The 20,455-nt window shown below is 36.9% G+C and overlaps 1 protein-coding gene across 5 annotated transcripts in view; it reads left to right on the top strand.

Moving 5' to 3' along the window:
* LOC139475872 (oxidation resistance protein 1-like) overlaps positions 1-20,250 on the top strand; it is a 119,623-nt gene extending 99,373 nt beyond the window's left edge. For all 5 annotated transcript variants that reach the window (XM_071259109.1, XM_071259101.1, XM_071259092.1 and 2 more), the window contains 8 exons: positions 3,880-4,042; positions 7,138-7,321; positions 8,177-8,293; positions 9,502-9,654; positions 10,347-10,442; positions 11,048-11,121; positions 12,300-12,437; positions 13,121-20,250. In XM_071259109.1, the coding sequence (XP_071115210.1) occupies positions 3,880-4,042; positions 7,138-7,321; positions 8,177-8,293; positions 9,502-9,654; positions 10,347-10,442; positions 11,048-11,121; positions 12,300-12,435 (923 nt within the window). In that variant the 3' untranslated portion in view covers positions 12,436-12,437; positions 13,121-20,250. The remainder of the gene's footprint in view (positions 1-3,879; positions 4,043-7,137; positions 7,322-8,176; positions 8,294-9,501; positions 9,655-10,346; positions 10,443-11,047; positions 11,122-12,299; positions 12,438-13,120) is intronic.
* The last annotated feature ends 205 nt before the right edge of the window (positions 20,251-20,455 follow it).

The following is a 20,455-nucleotide window of genomic DNA, read 5'->3' as shown; positions in this document are numbered from 1 at the left end:
ACTGTTTCATATTGAGGGTGGAAAATATTGTAATGCTGTTGGTTGTCTCTCTTAGACAAGACAAAGAATTTTATGCTTCTTAAAAGTAATTACTTGATACTGTCTCAGACTTTAACCAATAGTCTGAAGCCTGGTCTTGTAAAAGTCCTTTGGATAGCACTAAAATTATCAAAATGATGCGAAGCGCCAACATCCGGCTAGTGGACCTTTTGGCACAGACTGCAATAATTTTGTGGTAATTGTGAGGTAATTGTAAGGTAATTGTGAGGTAATCATCATCTGGGGTTTGATTAGTTGCTGATAATCATTTGCATGTACACCTCGAACACCCCTTTTGTCGGCTCGGTCATATGAACAAAAGGTAATCTGATCCTGTATAATGATTATTGTGTACATGTTAACAATAAATATTGACATTCGGTTGTAATAGGTAGCTAAGTAGCACTTTGTTTTCAGAAGTTTCATTTTATCTTCATTTTTTTGTAGTCATTCTTAACCAATGATACATATTGATTTAATTTCCCATACTCATTACTATTTTGTATCACCTTAACCATACTATATCCAGCTCGACTTTACTTATGAATGATCATTTGAATTTGTGCATGACTTGGCCGTGAAGATTAGCACTTAATTTATCTGCTGATGTCATGCAATTTGATATTGTGAAACTTTTGCATCATGGAGTATTTTAAAATATCATTTTTATCTTCTCTGCTTTCCAGGTCTAGGTATGTGATATAGAAGGTCTGATTCTGTGTCAGCTGTGCTTATAGAGTATTTTCTTCAAGGGAATATTTTTACATGTGCATGCCCTATGTATGAGCATGAGAAAAATGGTGGGAACAGAAATGTTGTATACTCTAGGATATATAATCAGAACTGCTGATTTGATATGGGAATTGAAAAAATAATTGAAAAAGAAAAATTCAGTGGCCTTGTTATAATGACTTGAATTCTATTATTTGAATTCCACCCATGGCCTGTTTGTTGCCCTTCTTCTCAAACAGGGGGCACGGGTGGCCCAGTCGCCTAGGCGCCGCAATTCGCTGTGCAGAGTTGCGTCCCTTGGGCACGCCAGAAACCTATGATTGTGGGTTCGAATCCCGGTTCGCCCCGATTATGTTTCTAGGTTTGTCAGCACCATACCCGTGCTCGTGGGTTTCACCGAAGGGGTAAACGTCTGAGACCTGCATCACTTCGGGCTTTCCTCCCACATTAACCTGACATGCCGCGATATAACTGGAATACTGTTAAAAGCGGCGTTAAACCCAACCCAACTCACTCACTCTTCTCAAACAGTAGACTGCGCCTCAACTCCCATGTATTCCAGTGTCTTCATGTGTAGGTAAATAATTCAAAATCATGGAATAAAGTTGTATCGTAATTTGCAAGTGATTAATGGGTTGTGGCATTTTCTAAACTTGTTACTGAAATGTCTGTCATTTTGAAAATAACAGATGACTACAGTATATGGTTTGTAAAGTGTGTTTTAACCGGAGTTGACACTGCAGTGATAATATATACCATGCTTACCAAATATTTTGAGAAGACCTGGACGAAATTGGTGGAAACTCCAGTCTGTCATTAATATATTTATCGAGTCTTTTCCCAATAACCATTTTAAACTGCTTGTATTAACAAAGAATATCCTTAAATTGTCTGTGAAAGTAAGACATTAATATTTGATTAGGACTATTTCTTTCAATATAACTTGGGTGTTCAATCCAATTCATAAACTTCCTCATGCAATGGAAAATTCTTTTATTTCGAATAAAGCTATTTGACTTGTGCCTCTGACAATTATTTGTATGTTCTAAAGTGAAAAATACTTTTAAGAAAATGCATGACGGCTAGGCTTAATGTTTATCTTGAGATGCATCAAGGCTGTATTGACTGCACATTGTCATTCACTGTATCGGACTTGAGGCTTCCATTCCGATTTTCTTGAAAGTTTCTGCTCTTTCAGTTATTCACACTGTCATTCTGTCCTTCACTAAGTGTTTGTGGAGATATGTGATTTTGAGTACGAGTTAACCTACCTGTATCTGTGCATGCTAATTGGTAATAACTGGTAAGTACTGCAATCATGTAACGTGAACCAATCTGAATAAATCTGAATAAAAGAAACATCTCCAAATTATACCTATATGGATTTATTTCATTGCAAAAGTGTGCATGTAGTGCCAGTGATAAATAATAATACCTTGGTTGATTAGGTATGAAGATTTCATCAAATTTGTAACTAAAACTATGAAAGAGTTGTATCACAAAAACTTTTCTTTTTCCTTTTCCTTTTATATATTGCCTATTACCATATTCGACGTAATAAGCACCCAGGGCGCTCTCAAAATTAGAAAAAAGGGGCTCTGATAAGAATATAATTTTGGTAAGAAAAAACCAGCTGAAAGATCGGTAATATTGTGTTTTATGCTGATAGCCTAATATGATACAAAAGAAAAGTATTTTACACGACATATATATTTTCCAGAATTTAAATGCCCATAATTAATGCTGCATATAACACACGAGTGAGTATTATGCACGAATAAATAAGTCTTGTGTACACTGATCAATGGGAAGGGGTGCTAATTGGGATTGTTCACCAGTCAGTATATTAGCAAATATCGCCATGGGCACTCGATTTTTATTACAGCGGGGCGCTTATTACGTTGAATACGGTAATCTGATTATATCTTCACACACATTATTCCTTAAATGCTTCAAGTTTCTGATCACGTCACCTTCCATGATCCATTACCTTTAACGTTGGTTAATCATCCTGAGTTAGGCGGTCTAGAGAATGCAAGAGATACGAATGATTTGTTTTAAGGAGATAGATGGTAAACCATATATTTTTCTGTGCCATGTCAATAGCCATGTTAACTGTTTCATTGAGGTTATACAAATCAGGGATGAATGCATTCAAGTTTGGAACTGTCTTGCTTTGTGTCGATCAACTTGATAGTGGAGATAACAAGATCCTGATTGGTAAATCAGAACCTTTTCCGTATTGTTCGGATGATGTCAAAACACAATGAAATGTGCCGCCTTCACCACCTGATTTGAGATTCAAAGACATTTGTAGGTGTACATTTGAGTTACTGTAGGTTTATATGCTAATGTAGAATTGTCTGCACTCAACGCCTGATAAGTAATAAACATTATTCATAATATGCTATACATGTACATACATAAATGTACATTGTGATGTCATTTATTTTTTGCTCCAAATCATGGTATAAAAACTATTGAATTAAACTATGAAGACTGGTGTCTTATAGAACATTCATTTGTTACAGATATTACAAACAATGAGAAAAATCAAGTCTTTGAATTCAGTTGCATGACAGTACAGTGCATGATTCAGTATTACATCATGTGCAGGAATCTCTTAATGTGTCACCAAGATTGGTTTTCATAATGACCCTTAGTGTGCATGGTTTTATTGTTGTATACAAGCTGTTACATAATTGATTTCTCTTGCTTAGCACACCAGTGGTTGTCAGGATCTCAGCCGTTTTATAAACTTCCATGCACATTTTGCTTAAAATCCACCTGTCTCATGCTTTCAGTGAGATGTGCTGCACTTATATATGTTGCAGGATATAGGTTGAATATTAAATCAGATTTTTTATTATGAGATATGCAAATAATGTATTGTTGCCTGGGGATAACAGGAAGAGGTTTTGAAGTTTATTTATTTGAATTAACTGACCAGGAGAGAAGATTTGATACATGTATCTCCCACCTCTTTGATATAAATGTAATAGGATTGTTTCTTCTGATTGTGAGTAACAATAATGGATAATTTATTAACGATTGTCAAAATTAATGGCTACGTTCAAGCAGTAAATAACAAGGATTTTCCTCTGACAGAGCTGATTGCCCGGCCCGCTGCTCGGTCTGAGGACCCCCCACTTTACCTCTGCCTGCGGGTGGGGCACCCCAAGAACAAGGAGGTGTCCCAGACCTGCCCCATCGAGTCCTACAGGGCCACCAAGAAGAAGCCGGAGTACTGGTTCTCCATCCCCAGAGACAAGTGAGTCTGTCATACATACATTGATCTACTGTTTGTGTGTTGCTTTGTTTGTTAAGGTCTCAGCAATATTCTAGCTGTTAATCTACTGTGTCATGGGACTGACATGTATCTCTGTACCTGGTAACCAATCCTTCACCCGACTGACTGAATGTCCAGTAAGCTTATGTCATGGCCTGTTTTCCGTCTTCTGTCATCAGACTGCCTCCGTGGTCTAGTGGTAGAGCGTCCGCCCGGAGAGCGGAAGGCCCGTGGTTCGATTCCCGGCCATGTCATACCAAAAGACGTAAAAAAAATGGTTCTTGTTGTTACCCTGTCTGGCGCTCGGCATGAAGGGGCTAAAACAAGGACTGTTCGGCTCGGAGTCAGTATACTGTGTCTTAGAGGGGTATTTGTGTTAAACTGCAGCATGGTATCTCAATGAGCTAGCACTATAAATCGCCATTAGTCCAGACTAGTACAAGCAGTCACACATACATGTACGTGCATGTTGCTATATAAGTGCAATGATATGGATGTGAGGTTAAACCACATTTCACCTCACCTCACCACTTAAGTCATCTGTCATGCGAAACCACCTGACCAATGAAGCTGAAATTATTCCCACCAATGATGACACCTCAATTTGTTCAAAAGGTTTGAATCCTAGTTTCAATATGGCCACCATGACAGCCATATTGAACAGGCTTTTGTGGCAATTACTCAGCAATAATTTGTCAAATTTTGTACATGTCGTTAGTAGTAGGTCTCAACAAACAGGTTTACCCCATTATCTCAAACCTAGAGAGACTGTCTGATTGTTTGAGATATCCGGACATTCTAGATAACACCCAGACACATCAAGTAACAGCATCTAGATACACAACAATGCGATGGCATACACAAGAAATTCAAAGAGCCCAACACATGTATTTGATGACAAATTGAAGTGCATTTCACCAACAATGATCAATAACAATTGTGACAAATAATGTACAATGTTCATGTACATTATTAGGCAATGCAGCAATCACTATTTAGCCTGTCGAATTGACAAAAACAACAAAATGTCTCTTACCTCAAAGCTTGTTAATTCATAGCTTGGATATTTGCGCCAAGCTGCTTTTATACCTGTAATCTGACTTTAATTGGCACTTTTTTATGTAACCAGGAAGTGCAGCCATGTTTAAAATCATGTCCACTCATAAAGGTTACCATGACAATTGGATTTAAAGATAAGTACATAATTGACCATTGGTTTTAATTGCCCTGTACTTTTAAAGCGATGTAAGATTGTTGGGATAGGTACTAGCTATACCTGCGCTTCTCAAAACTGTTAATGTTGCAATTGCCAACTTTGAGATGAAGGTACCAAACTCTGGAGTAAAGTCAAAGTTGGGACCAAGTCCAAGGTTTGAGATAGCGCTATGTATGTTTATCTCGAATTCGAGATCAGCGAGCAAGTGTATATGTATTTATATACTGAGGCTGTCAGGACAGAAGAATAGGTTTGAGATATCAGTACATTCGAGATAACTGGGTTCGACTGAGACTAACATCTAATCTCTGAAATGAACATATCGTACAGAAAAAAACAGTTGTTCAATTATCTTAATAAAAATATGATAAAAGGGAGCCCAGTGACTCTCTTCATTTCCTGATACTGCAGTATTCTAGACTTGCCAAACATTATAGACCTGCATGGGCTGTAGTTGATATAAATGTATCAGGGTCTGTAAGACTGACTAGGTTGGACTGTATGTTCCGTTTGTTTGCAATATTTTAAATTGCTGTTAAATGCTGTCCAAATGCATACTTGCCTCTGTGAACTTCTCTGGAATTGCCAGACTGAGGGAGTTATCTTTGGCATGTATGTTTTTCCAAGTGCTGACCTCATGTTACAGTCCATTTGTTACATTTTAGTGTTAGTTGTTAGTATTTATGCAGAAAATATTTGAATATCAATGATGAAAGCAACTTTTGTTTGATGTCTGTCTTTGCTCATCAAACTGTCTTGCTTTGGGCATGGTAGAATGAAGATGAATGTAAAGCTAGGTTATCCGCAGATTTAACCATGCTAATTTTAACATTTGAAAACTCAAAATAGCATGTTTGTTTCCAAATTTAATTTAGTCTCTACATTGAGAACACAGTGTTTATCTCCTAAATATTGACTAACACAAAAACAAAATGCATGGAGAAAAATAAGTCAGCTGGTGGTTGCGTATGAAAAGATGTAAATTTGTAATGATTGTCAACTATTTTTGAAGAAGTGGATCAGGCAACGGTTACATGGACCTGTTATTGACAAGAGAGCTGACAAGCTGTCAATCATGACCAACAGCTGGTGACACACCATAACACAGTTCTACCAAACAGTTATACAACACATCATTATAACACATAACATCACTGCAGTCCCAGGTACACCAGGTCATTCAAAGAAGGCTGACAGAACTTGGGCAGGAGACTTATTGAAAGTGCTGTCTGTTTGGTAATTGGACTTCAAACACACATGCTGACATGACTCGACTACAGGGGAGAGTTGCGCAAGAGTATATCATGTCGCACACCTTTGATTTTCATGACCAAAGTTGAACATGCTTGTTAACGCATAGCTTTAGGAGGGGGCATGTCTGTACCGAAATATTTCTGCATTGTAAGTCGAAGTTTTGTTGGTAACTTCAAAATCATGTATTATGGTGTACATGTAATATATGTCTGAAAGTGATTAATTTGGTTTGATATTCTTGCATTGTCCATTCGTATTTAAAACAAATGATGAGTATGTCTTTGTTTTAAAATGCAAATATAAATCATGAGACCCTGTGATGCCTTCAGTTTAGTTTGAGATAAATTGTTTTGTTTTAGATATGGCTACAGATACAGTTAACTAAGAGGGCGCAAATTCTGTAACATCAGTTGATGGTTAACATGTTGTAAATAACAAACAGAGCCGTAAATAATTGTATAATAATGTCCTGTTTTAGACGACTGTATTTCCTGAATTGCAAGTAACAGTGTGGGAATAGTTATTTCTCCATGGTCTTGAGGCTGAATATTTTGCTTTGAAATTTTGACATATAAATGAATGTAACTGTTGATGTGTTTGTCTCTAGAGTGGACCAGCTGTATGCTTTCTTCGTCCAATGGACCCCTGAAATCTACGGAGATGAAGATGACATTGATCCAGAGACTCGTGGCTTTGTTGTCATCAGTGATGATGATCAGCTGAAAGAAGAACAGTTGGAGATTGTAGATGAACACTTTGCCAGTATTCAGAAGATCCGCAAAGACTGGGAGGTAAAGACTCACAGATGAACCATAACCATTGTATATTCATATTATATAATATTTCATCATATTGCATATCCCTGCCCATGCCATGGTGTAAATAAGTCCGTTGCTTAGTTTCCTCTGGTGGTGGCTGCCACAGGCAAAAATGTTAGCCCAGAAACTTTACATGCATATCGGAGACAGGGTGGCACAGTGGTGTGGCTGGTCATGGGTTCAAATCTGTGAACATCTTCCACATAACTAAACTGTGGTTGTGTTTAGGTGTCATTAACATTCATATGTTACAGTATAAACAGAAGTTGTGCTATAGAAAACCCAAGATATTATATGAAATCCCTGGGATATTATATTAAAGTCTGTGGGATATTCTAACATCCCTGTGTATGAGAAGTCCCGACTGGAAAACAATAGGATGACAACTGGTGGTTGATGAGATTTGATAATTCTTTAATTACAGGACCTTTTTATTTCTTATGAATTTGATACAAAGAAGCATTCTTGTACACCCTTCGGGATGCAATATATTTTTTTCTCCGACTCTTCTACACATTTGTGCGTACTGGATGCACATTACTGCGTCTTGTAAGACCCTAATGATTCAACAAATTACACAACATCCCAACACAAATTATAAAATAAAAATGCACCCCATTCGTACCAAATAGCCGTGTCCATGCTTGTATATTGCTTCCCTTTTGGGCCAAAACCACTAGGGATCCATCAGGATCAGTAGATTTTCTTCTCTCCTGTTCTTTGAACTATCAACCGATTGTTGTAAGTGTCCGACAATATGAAATCTTACTGTGTAGCAGGTAGTGGGAGGTTTGATTGTCAGATGTGACACAATGATGGATGTTGCAGATCATCAGCAAGGAGGAAGCCATTAGGCGCATGTCAACTGTGGATATAGAGGAGTCTCTCCAACTACCAGAGATGATTGGTGAATCCAAGTTGCTGTCAGAGGAACAACTTATTGAGGTAGATATGTAATTTATGTTATGAAAGCATTGTGTTCTGATATATCTGTACTGTTGCTAGAATCAGTGACCTGAAACCAGTGACCTGTACTCATTGTCCAGAAGCATTGAGTAATGTGCCCCATAATCTCATAACTGCTGAAAGTCCCCCGGGGAAGTAGGTATAACTATAAGGCAGTTAGATCTACCACTGAGGCCCTGAAACAGGAATGTCCCATGGCAGTGTTTAACAGTTGTGAATGTCTAGATTTTGACATCGGTAATAAAAAGACTTTGCGCTATTCTATTCTAATATTATTAGGCTATTAAACAAAATATTTTTCTTAAAATAACTGTTTGTCAATTACTTAGTGACTTACTTTAATCTTGGCTGTAATCTCCTTAGGGTGAAGGTCATTAGGTGAGATCAAGAAAGGTCAAAGTGCTTTCACGTTACTGTTTGTCATTGAGATTTATGTTCAACAGTATAGTATAGCAAAATACATCGTAGCGGAAATTTAATCAAATCTGTAAAAGTCTCATATGTGTTCAATGTTACCTTACCTGAATCAGTTTGTGTAATTTAGAATAGTGGATTTCTTTATTGTGTGAAAAAAAGTCTTGAATGTTTTGTGTATTTATATATTTGATCCTTTCATGACCTGTGGTTACAAATAATTTAGAATTTGTTTGATTTTGCAAATCCCTGAGTTGATATAAGCATGAGTTAACTCTGAGCCATGACTTACCTGGCAAGTAGTAGTCAATTGACATTTACCGGTACCCAAGCCAACACCGAGCTATCATTTACCAGAGCTAACACTGATCTGACATATATCAGAACTAACACTGAGCTAACATTTACCTGAGCTAACACCGAACTAACATTTATCAGATCTAACACTGAGCTAACATTTACCTGAGCTAACACTGTGCAAACATTTACCTGAGCTAACATTTACCTGAGCTAACATGTATCTGAGCTAACGCCTAGCTAACATTTATCTGAGCTAACACAGTGCAAACATTTACCTGAGCTAACACTGAGCTAACATTTACCTGAGCTAACACTGAGCTAACATTTACCTGAGCTAACACTGAGCTAACATTTACCTGAGCTAACGCTGAGCTAACATTTACCTGAGCTAGAAGTGAGCTAACATTTACCTGAGCCATAAGTAAGCAAACACTGAGCTCACACTGAGCTAACATTTACATGTGTCCTTGCAGCTGTCCCAGAACATGCCTGCTCGCACCATCGGGTACACCTGGAATCTCATATACAGCACAGACCTGCACGGCTTCAGCCTGAAGACCCTGTACCGAGACATGTGTCAGGTGGACAGCCCCATACTCCTGGTCGTGGCCGACACCAGCAACAATGTAAGCTCTCCCTATTTTATTATCACTACTTCTTAAAGGCTGTCTGAGTCTGAGGACAGCAGGACAGTTTAAGCAAGACAACTGTAATGTCCTGCTCTTTTTGGTTAATTGTGAACTCTGTGATGGCACATTGATGAAGCTGAAAATGAACTGCTGGGTCATGTGCTAGTGTTCTCACATACTAGGGGGCACGGGTGGCCCATTCGTCTAAAGCACCGCGATTCGCTGTGCAGAGTTGCGTCCCTTGGACATGCCAGAAACCTATGATTGTGGGTTCGAATCCCGGTTCGCCCCGATTATGTTTCTAGGTTTGTCAGCACCATACCCGTGCTCGTGGGTTTCACCGAAGTGATAAACGTCTGAGACTTGCATCACTTCGGGCTTTCCTCCCACATTAAGCTGACATGCCGTGATATAACTGGAATACTGTTAAAAGCGGTGTTAAACCCAACTCACTCACTCACTCTCACATACTAGCGTTGAGGACACTGCTTGTTCTCTCTATGAACATTTTTGTCATGTCTGAAATTGTCTGTTCAGCTTTGATTAAATGCTATATATCTTTCTATCAGTGGTTGAACCTTTTAAAAAAGATATGCTAAATCTATCAATGTTTGATTAAGTCAATAGTCCCGATTTCTGAGCATGTAAACAGTTAAGATGTTGTCAAAAACAATTGTTTATATTTTCAGGTTTTTGGAGCTGTGACAAATTGTGCTTTTAAGCTGAGTGATCATTTTTATGGCACAGGCGAGAGTTTTCTGTATACATTCTATCCTGAATTTAAGGTGAGAATTCATGGAGGTATAGGATAAAGAATATATTAAGTTTATAGCATAGACTATGATAAACATAAACATGATTATCACATATGTAATTGCCGCTATAGTGTACAATTTTGAGACAAATTCTACAGTTAGTTAATGAAGGCTGTATATGACTTTTGCCTCTAGTCAGAAGCCTAACTGAGTTCCATTTCATTGTAATTAACTTAACTTCTAACAGTCCATGTTTAAATACTGTACCGGTACTCTACTGAAAATAGTAGGTTTGTTTGTTTGTTTGTTGTTAAATGCCACACATGGCAATATTCCAGCTATTAGACATCTGCCAGTAATCAACTGGACCTTACAATTCAGTAATTGACATCTTGAACATCGACCAACACAATTAAGATACCATGACAATCAGTCATCCAAGTCAAAGAACCTGACCGCACAATCCATTCAGTCCCCTGTTATAACAGGCATAAGTTGCTGGGAACCTGTCATATATTCTTTACCTGGAATCCCCACTATAGCTTTTTTAGTTTTGTGCCCAGCTGGTTATAATATGAACATGATCATCCAGGCTTATTTAGTAAGAAAGTCACATGGCCTGGGCTATTTTCCAGGTGTTCCACTGGACTGGAGAGAACAACTTCTTCATTAAAGGCAACAAGGAGAGTCTGGCTATAGGATCAGGGCAGTGAGTACTTAGCCTCAAACAGTTTGGTCCACATTTCACTTTCTGAAGAAAAAGGTTAGGGATGACGAATATTTTGGGGGATATGTTTTTGATTTGAAGACAAAGCAGAGTTCATAAGAGATATCCAAAAAAATATTTGTGATCCCTAACTTTTATTGTTTATTATATATTATTTCATGTGTTTGGATTTTCTTGAATGCTCAAGATGTTCAGCATAACAAGCAAGACCTACCTTACATGAATATTTCAGTGATGTTCATTCATATTGAAATGTCTGTGATGCTTTTCCATGAAAGCAGTATATTTATGTATGCAGTACTTCAGCTTCAGAATCCTCAGGTTAATGGCCCCTGAAGAAAATGAGATGGGAGTACTTAATGTGTTTGCTAACTATGTCAAAGACCTGTGTCTGATTCCTCCACAGTATTATGTGTAAAGCCCATCTGATTAAACAAACAAAGGTGCATTCATCTGGGATATAGTAAATCAGTCGTACTTTTTTATCCGATTCACTGTGATAGCATTCCCATAGAGACATGGAGATATAAATGTCACCACATTTGGGATTAGAGGCGAAATTTCAAGATTTTTGTAATGGCCTCTAGCATACTGCCAGCAGCAATGATACTGGGAGGTAGGGCTGGAACAGGTAACTCGGGTACTCGGGTCGGGTGGGTACTGAGTAGGACCTGGGTACCCACAGGACTACCCGGACCCGTGGGTAGTCATGTGATATATTGTTTAATGATTAAATATATCTAGAACTCTATGGTTACAGTACAATGTTCTGCATTTCTTTCTGACTTAGCACCATTGCTTCTGACCTTTATAGGTTTGTATAAAAATAACACTTCAGTGTATGCATGACCAGATCGTTTTATACATATATTTAAATACATTTCACCAGGGCTACACTCAAACTATTTCCAGTTGGACACTTTGTACCAAACTCTTGAGACCTACAGCAGGTACCCGGGTAGGGTTGGGTAAGAGCGGAGTGCGTATACGGGTTGTAAATTTGGACTTGTCCCAGCCCTACTGGGAGGGTGATGAAGGTGTCACATGATAGGAAGGAGGTTGAGGCATGGGAGTGAAAGGGAGGTAATGTGCTTGTTAAACAAGAGTAACCTCCCTTTCAAAAGGAACAGGCATTAATCAACTACTGTACTTTGTTTCAGAGGTCAATTTGGATTGTGGCTTGATGGAGACTTATACCATGGTCGCTCACATCGCTGTGATACGTTTGATAATGATGTACTCACAGACAGGGAGGATTTTGTACTGAAGGGACTGGAAGCGTGGGCATTTGTTTGAGGGTAAACACAACAAGCAGCTGTTTATATTTGATGAAAGTAAATGTATAATGTTAACTCATATATATTTTGGTATTTTTACTTACCCCTCTAATTAGCAGTTTTCATTAATTTGCATAAAAGGAGCCAATAATGTTCATAATGAACAATCAGCATCAATACCAGTATCTCATTTTCAATATGTTTTGGAGGGGGGTTGGGGGGAAGGTTTAAAAAAACTGCTACAGTATTAACAGTAATAAATAAGGTTGGCTATGTTTTAATTTAGATTTAGGCTAAAAAAAATAATAGTCTTGGTTCCCAGGCACCGCCCGCATCATCATAAAGTTTGCCGCACGTATTGTTTTTATTTCAAATTTTTAAAAATATATATAAAAAGTCCAACTTGTATTCCAGTATTTTACTCAAAAAGGAATACATTTATGTAGGGAGGCCCTTTCCCAGGTTGATTGTACACAATTGTTTATTGGTTACATACTAGTTTGAACACTCCCCCCCTCCAAAAAATGGAAAGGGACACCGCCCGCCTGCACTATATTTTCAAAAAATATTCTTTTATTTTTTTAAGCGTTATATATATCTTTTCCTGAAAAAATCCAATGAAAAAAGCTCCATTATCATGAATGGATTTATTATGCAAATCAGACGTATTTGTCAATTTATGTGTTTTAATATTATCTTTTCAGAAATGAAAGATAACATTGGCTTGACAATTTCGTGGAGCATCAGTTCAGATGCCAGTTGATAGCGTCAGTGGTCACCATCAGCTGTTTGCCAACAAGACAGAAGAGCAGGTCGCTTCACTGATTCCAGGAGTGTGGTTGGTGCAATACTGAGGACTCGACACTGGATGTGTTAGGGATGCCAGAGACAGTGCAATGTTGATTGACATATGTCAGTAAGGTGTAGATTTCATGTGGAAGTGTTTTGATGATAGGACATCAAAGGACTTTGAGAGTATTTGCACTCTTTGTTTGTGAAAGTATTACTGTGGATATACACATTTCATGATGAATCACCAGGCACTTGCACTATTGTATAGGTGGTGTTGGGTGTATATTTCACATACACACATGTCATAGTCTGTGGAAGATGGACTAGTTTGAAATGAACATGGTGTGGCTGTTTCATCACTGTAGTGGGATATGACAGGGGCTTGTCTGACATGCAGGAGGTCAGTGCAGTGAAATTAACGCAGTGTGCATGTTGTTTAGTATGATAGGTGACAGGTGTGTATTTCACATACCCCTGATATATAGATCAATGGCAATATCAGTGTCAATGTCTACCCATAGCTGAAATAGACGTCCCTATTAAATAATGTTTTTTTGTGGCAGTTTACAAACAGTTGTGCAGTTAAAATGCAATTTATTATTGGTCACACTTAAGCACAAATATTATCCTTTACTTTATTTTCAGCCATTGTTTTCAAGTTCTGCCTTCATGATTTCCTTATATTCTATTGAGGTGTTTGCACTTTTGGTTCTGACACTTGTGAACCCATACCTATAAGCATGCCAGTGTTCATTTAGAACAACAATATGGACATTGACGGCTGTCAACAGCTGAAATGTACAACGTATGTCGTCATGCTGCATGTCAGATTGCTTCAAGATGTTGACAGGTTTATGTTGTGAGTTCAGTGGTGTTATTTCTCTGACCGTTGTCATGAGCACCATCAGCATCTGGCTTCGTAATGCCCCAGGACATCATTTGAAGTTCCTCCCATGTGCAATGAATTTAGATTTGAAGACTTTAAACATCAATAGTCTTGACCTGTTAACATCAGTTGACTTGTGAACTGCTAATAATAACTGGTATGTTGTGATAGCTAATGATTGTATCAGGTCTTGGAAATGAATACTGTTTACATCCTTGGACATGCATTCTGTTTACGACCTTGGACATGCATTCTGTTTACGACCTTAGACATGCATTCTGTTTATGACCTTGGGCATGCAATCTGTTCACGACCTTGGACATGCATTCTGTTTATGACCTTGGACATGCATGTGGGTAACATCTTTGGACATGCATTCTGTTTATGACCTTGGACATGCATGTGGTTATCATCCTTGGTTATGCTTGCTGTTTACGACCTTGGACATGCATTCTGTTTGACCTTGGACATGCATTTTGTTAATATCCTTGGACATGAATTTTGTTAACATCCTTGGACATGCATTTTGTTAACATCCTTGGACATGCATGTGGTTAACATCCTTGGACATGCATGTGGTTAACATCCTTGGTATGCAGTTAGCACCCTTGGATATACAATTTAACAGTGTTGGATTTGCAGAGAGTTTACATCCTTGGACAATGAAGTTCACCTCATCAGACACATGCAATGTCCCAACCCTTGACTTGGCATCCAAGTGTATTGTAGTAGTCAGCAATGTGTTGGTTATTGGGGTACACCCAGGTGTATAGACGTTCATTGTTCAAGAAAGGGCAACAGTTTTAGCTGTAGATTTGTTGCATCAGTCATGCCTGCCAACCAGCTTGTTAAGTACGACCAGTACAAACCTGACAGGCATGTTTCTATGATAAACATGCATTGTGTCACAGTTTGTGATAGAGGAGCTAGTTGTTGCAACTGTTAGTGCTAGATGTTGGTGTATATTGTACATGTACATGATCTGTTCCACTAGAGGCACAACGCTACTGTTAGATGTGTCATTGTTGCTAGAAGGATTTTATACATATTGTTGTTGCTGTTATATCAGTGTTATTTACATAGGCAATAGCTAAACTGCAAGGGTTGGTACTTTCCTGAAATGATGGTGTTGTGCTCAACAGGTTCTCAGTAATATGTCCTTCAAATAACTGTTAAGTCAATCCTAAAAAGGAAAATAAGGTCTTGTAATATCAACCCAAGTGATCTCGGATTGGATTCTGTGAGACCACATTAATTTCGAACTCAGTTCCCTCCATTACTGTTTCGGACTATTGCTTGTGGTCCAAGAAGAATGTTTTGTCACTGAAACAGCACAAGAGTTCTGCTTGTATCAAACTGTGGACAACTCAAACTAATTTAGATAATAATAAATATTTCATGCTATCGAGGTTTCACTGCAATTTATTTCTCTATGATCTTGACTGGACTTCTTTGATACTTTATTCAGTTTTAATCAGTCTTGTTGGTGATACTGAAATATTCAATTGCCAGCTTAAGGGATAACAAGAAAACAATTTCTCAGATCGCCACTGCTTTCTAAAGTAGGATAGGACAGAAACTACAATTTGATGAAGGATGCGAATTTGAACTGACATATTATGTTGTATTGACAAACTAAACTCAAAACTAGAGCTCACAAACTCTAAAATACTCACAGTTCAGAACAGTATCAACCAGATGTGTATTTAGTGGCCTGTAGCTGTGTATGTATGTGAGAGTCTTGTGAATGTTCACCCGTAGAACTAAGTGCTGTTTGTATATAGCATGTATAGTGTTGCATCCATGTGCAGTGCTTGTAAGCATTGCTATAGTGGTGAGAAAAGCAACTTTTTAAGCTCCTAACATCAATCCATATCATCTTAAAATGTGTCACAAACAAAACTACTTTTATTATAGATATGTCTAATATTTCAGTACTCCATATTTTTTTGTAACAAAAAGTGGCATCTCTGTAATCTTGATGATTTGGTTTTTTCTAGTGTCATGGTTAGAATTCTTCAGTGATGTGTGGAAAAATGTATCTTCCATTGTGTTTCAACTTACATTTCTTTTACATTCCTTTCATCTTTTGTCTGTGAATTTTGATTTTCATATGCAAATACATTGTCTTTGATTTAAGTTAATACCGCAGTATGTGAAAAAGAAAATCATACTCATATTTATTCAACCACAAAGTATTATGTACTGAATGTTTTTCAAATGGAGAACATGTGACTGTCGTACTTTCAGTCAATTGTCTATCTTGATACACCAATTAAGTCAGTAGTAATGAACATGTTATATCATTTTTCTCTGCTATTTTTCAGAATTATTTTTTTTAAATTAAATGTTTTGAGGCAAGATGTAATTTCTTTATTGCTTTTTAATCACAGTTTTCTTGGTCAATCTCCCAAGAGGCAGGAGACAAGATTAAGATTGAAACGTTTATTTTATCACTTTGCTGAACATTTTTTTGGACATTTTTAAAGAATGTTTCCTTATATTCATGAATTTAATGTAGGCATTACTGTAATACAAGAAATTATATTGTATCTGGCTTCACAGATATAAAGAATTTTTTGAAATACAGAGTGGACAGTTTCCTGATTCCTATTGGGAGGTTCACAGATTAAGACATAAGATGTTACATGTTACTTGTATATTTCCATCTGCCAGACAACCAGTTCTAGTCACCGTCTCTGCCAGAGTCAGGGTAAGTATGATAGCAAGCTTAGCCCTTACTATTGTTAATGAAAGAATGAATAAATATATGATCTATCTAATTGATTGCCAGAAACGTCCAAATTAATTCTGCTTAACAATTAGCAAGTTTGAAAGTTTATGATTGGGGTATGCATGTTATATCCATTTCAGAATCAAAATATCTGTGTTACTTTCTTATCTTCCAAGTTTCACTGAATGTCATGTACAATTTCCTATGCTTTTAAGGAAATTGTGCCATTTCGGGCAAAGCTTTTAGTATTCTTTGGAAATGCTGTCAACTCTGGATATAAGGCTTTTTCACTTCTTGCAACTGGACGAGTTAGGATAAGACCTGTTTTGGCATCAGTCGAAATGTGGGAAAATTTTGAAATATTGGTATGAATAATAACAGACTGTTCAAATGGTGACCGCACCCCCACCTCTTGTTAAAATCCTGGAGTCATCTTAAGTCCTGTATTTTCACTAACAGAATATATGTAACGTAGCTCGGTTAATGGCCACATCCTTAGCTCTGTGTGCCGATTCTGTTGACACTGTCCTTGCTACAGGTCAGTGTGACTGATCAGATGGATGGAGACTTGTTACACAGTTTCACCATTGTTAACACGTTGTTTTTATTTAATTCTTTCAAAGACAGTGTATTTTCATTAAAGTCACTTTCTCATTTGATTTTGTTCAAAATTTGTTTGAATGTTGAAAATATTTCGGATCCTTCAAATTTGTTTTCAATTTTTTGGTTAAAAATTTGGTTGGAAGGATGATAAACACAACTAAGATTTCAAATTCTCAGTTTTCTTTTGGAGTTTTTGTGACAAATGTGACAGGTATGTTGTGTTTTATGTCATTTGTGTTGGAAAAACACTGTGGATGACAGCTATAGGTTGTGTTTTGTTGCTACATCGCTGTGAGCAAAAATATACATCATTGAGCAAGTATGGCATTACTGAATCTTGCAGTGAAACATTTCTTGTTTACGTTTTTTGGTTGTAACAAAAGAAGATTTAAACTTGAATAATGTTTTTTCACATGACCGAGTAATACAAAATATAATGCTTAAAGAATGACTTGGAGAGCTCACTTTACGTCCTCAACACTGACATCATACAAGAGCTGATACGGTTATGAAGAAACTGTATAACAAGTCCCAGCAAGGCAGTGTTTCAAGAAAACTTGAACAGGAAAAACAAACATACCCGATATATCAATAGACACTGTAAATTATGACGCACTCACTGAGTGTAACCTCAATGCATGGGTATGCTTTCAGAATTGATCATGTTCAAACAGTGCTCAGTAAAAAGATTTTTCAGCATGTAATCTAATTGATCTGTTTTCGCAACCTGTAATGGTTTCTGATAAAGCAAATTCAGCCTAAAGATAGATTTAAGTTTCCATTACGTCCGATTAAAACCTGAACAGTCCATAAGGCCACAAGTTTATTATTCATTAAAAAGCTCATTTTGGTCTGGATTTCCAAATACTGCAATACTGTGCTATGATGTGAATATTGAATCGTAAGGTCATGTTTGGATACATGTACATAGAAGGGAGACTGGTGTTATGTTGGGAAAATAAACTTTGTAAAACTATTTTCTGACGGTATGTACATGAGTTCTTAAACCTTTATCTTCTTTTACTGAAGTTTCAAGGTTTCATGCATGATATCCTGTAACATTGTGCCACTCTACTTTCAACATATGTATTATGTTGTTACAGACAGTTTTCTTACAGCCCTATTTCAAGATGCAACAAAAACTAATTGCGCTGATGTCCTTTCAGATGTGGAATCTGTATACAATCAGAAATCTTTAATTCTTCAAAGAGATCAATTTATCATTTATGCAAATTATATCCCGATCCTAATGTTTGAAGACATTGTAAAGAACAGACTTTATTTGTTGTGGCCAAGTTGATTATTTTTCTTGTTTTGAAATATGAATAAACATACTAAGGACGTCCCAGCATACCAAATAATATTCTATGTCTATTGTTGATGCATGACAAATATACAGATGTTTTATGCATGTAAAATGCAAAAATGTATTTGATTATTGTTTGATGCGATTCAAGTAGAAATGCTTCAGTCTTACTTTTATTATGTATACATTATTTGTAAATATTTTGATTTCAATATGTGATTGAAATATGTTTGCTTCTTTTGCTTTTGGTTTGGGCATTTGGAACATTGCTTCAATCAACTTGCAGCTTGGTTCACACAGAACACCAACACCTGTATCACTTTTCTAACAGTACAGTAATGCTCATAAGGAAATCACCAAATTACATTTGTTCCAAAGCCATTAGTTTGGTTTTTTTAGGTTCACAGATCCTGGCCGTGAAAGTTCTGGAAGTGAAAAATGGATTACAATTGGGTGATAACGACAGCATGTTAATATTAGAAATCCTAGTCGTCATTTTTGTTCATGCCAGCCACTTTTAGTTACAGCTGTCAGAGTACTCATTTTAGCAATATTGTTTTAGTGTCAGAGGGACCAGCCATTATATCTTTTCCTAAAAACTTTATCCTTTTGTAAGCACTTATTTTGGAGTAAAGAAAAAGTTATTTGAAAGTTGGTATTCTGTATTATGGATGCCAGAAACAATTCTTCCGTTTGTTGGAAAGAAATGTGTGGCTAAATTAACACCCAAAATGTCAAGTTAAAAGGATGGTCCCTGCTATGTGTTGATGGTATGATGGTATGATGGTTGATGGTATGATGGTATGATGCCATGATTAGTTGCTCTGTCCTGCAGCTTCCTGTTTCATGTAGTTATATGAATGGCACAGAAACCTTAGATATGGAGGTACTGCAGGTACAAAACAGTAAAGGATTATATCATTGTTTACATTGTAAGTTTGTTATGGAATGTGGATTCTAGTAAGTACTTCAGTGGCTCTAGATCTACCTAATGTCTAGACAGTGTGGTATACAACAGTACCAGCAATATAAACCAGCAGTGTTGTCGTAGAAAATTTCAAGGAAATATTTGCGGAGATTAAAAGCGGAAAGTTCAGAGCTGCTGCAAATTGAAGATCTTTCTCACTTTCTTTTCTATAAAGAATCAGTGAATCAAGTCAGGTTCAATTTTATTTTAAAAAAGTAATAAATTGTTATTTATATAGTGATGCCATTTTTCTGGAAAGTTTAAACAAATTTATATACACAATATTTGGTCATCTATCTACAGGTGAAGCAAGAGATTTTCAAACTATTTTAGATAGTTATTTTCAAAAAGGTAATTTGATATTTTGACATGATGTTTTTGTGTAACAGCTCTGAATGTTCTTGCTCTGTTATGTATATAGGGCACAGGTATAGCACACACACATATGTTATAGTATAGAGTTATCTGATAGCAGTATGTTACCATGTAGCTGCCAGGTGTACACACTACTTACAAACATGATGACTGAATTAAAGTGAACACATTTGCCAAAACAGTGTTGTGTTATGTTGTCTTTGTGTATCCTGGCAGGAATGAAAACAGTGCACCATTTGTGATTCATACACAATTTGCATATTTATATCTTGAAGGACCAAGAATCCCATTTGTAGTTTTCTTGTTGTTAAATATTGTCCTGCATGCAAATTAAAAATAATAATTTTGACACGCACCCATTTGCGTATATACACAC

The sequence above is a fragment of the Haliotis cracherodii genome, unplaced genomic scaffold, assembly GCF_022045235.1.
Source record: "Haliotis cracherodii isolate W230 unplaced genomic scaffold, xgHalCrac1.p SCAF_1, whole genome shotgun sequence".
NCBI lineage: Eukaryota > Metazoa > Mollusca > Gastropoda > Lepetellida > Haliotidae > Haliotis > Haliotis cracherodii.
This window is presented reverse-complemented; position numbering and strand designations above follow the sequence as displayed.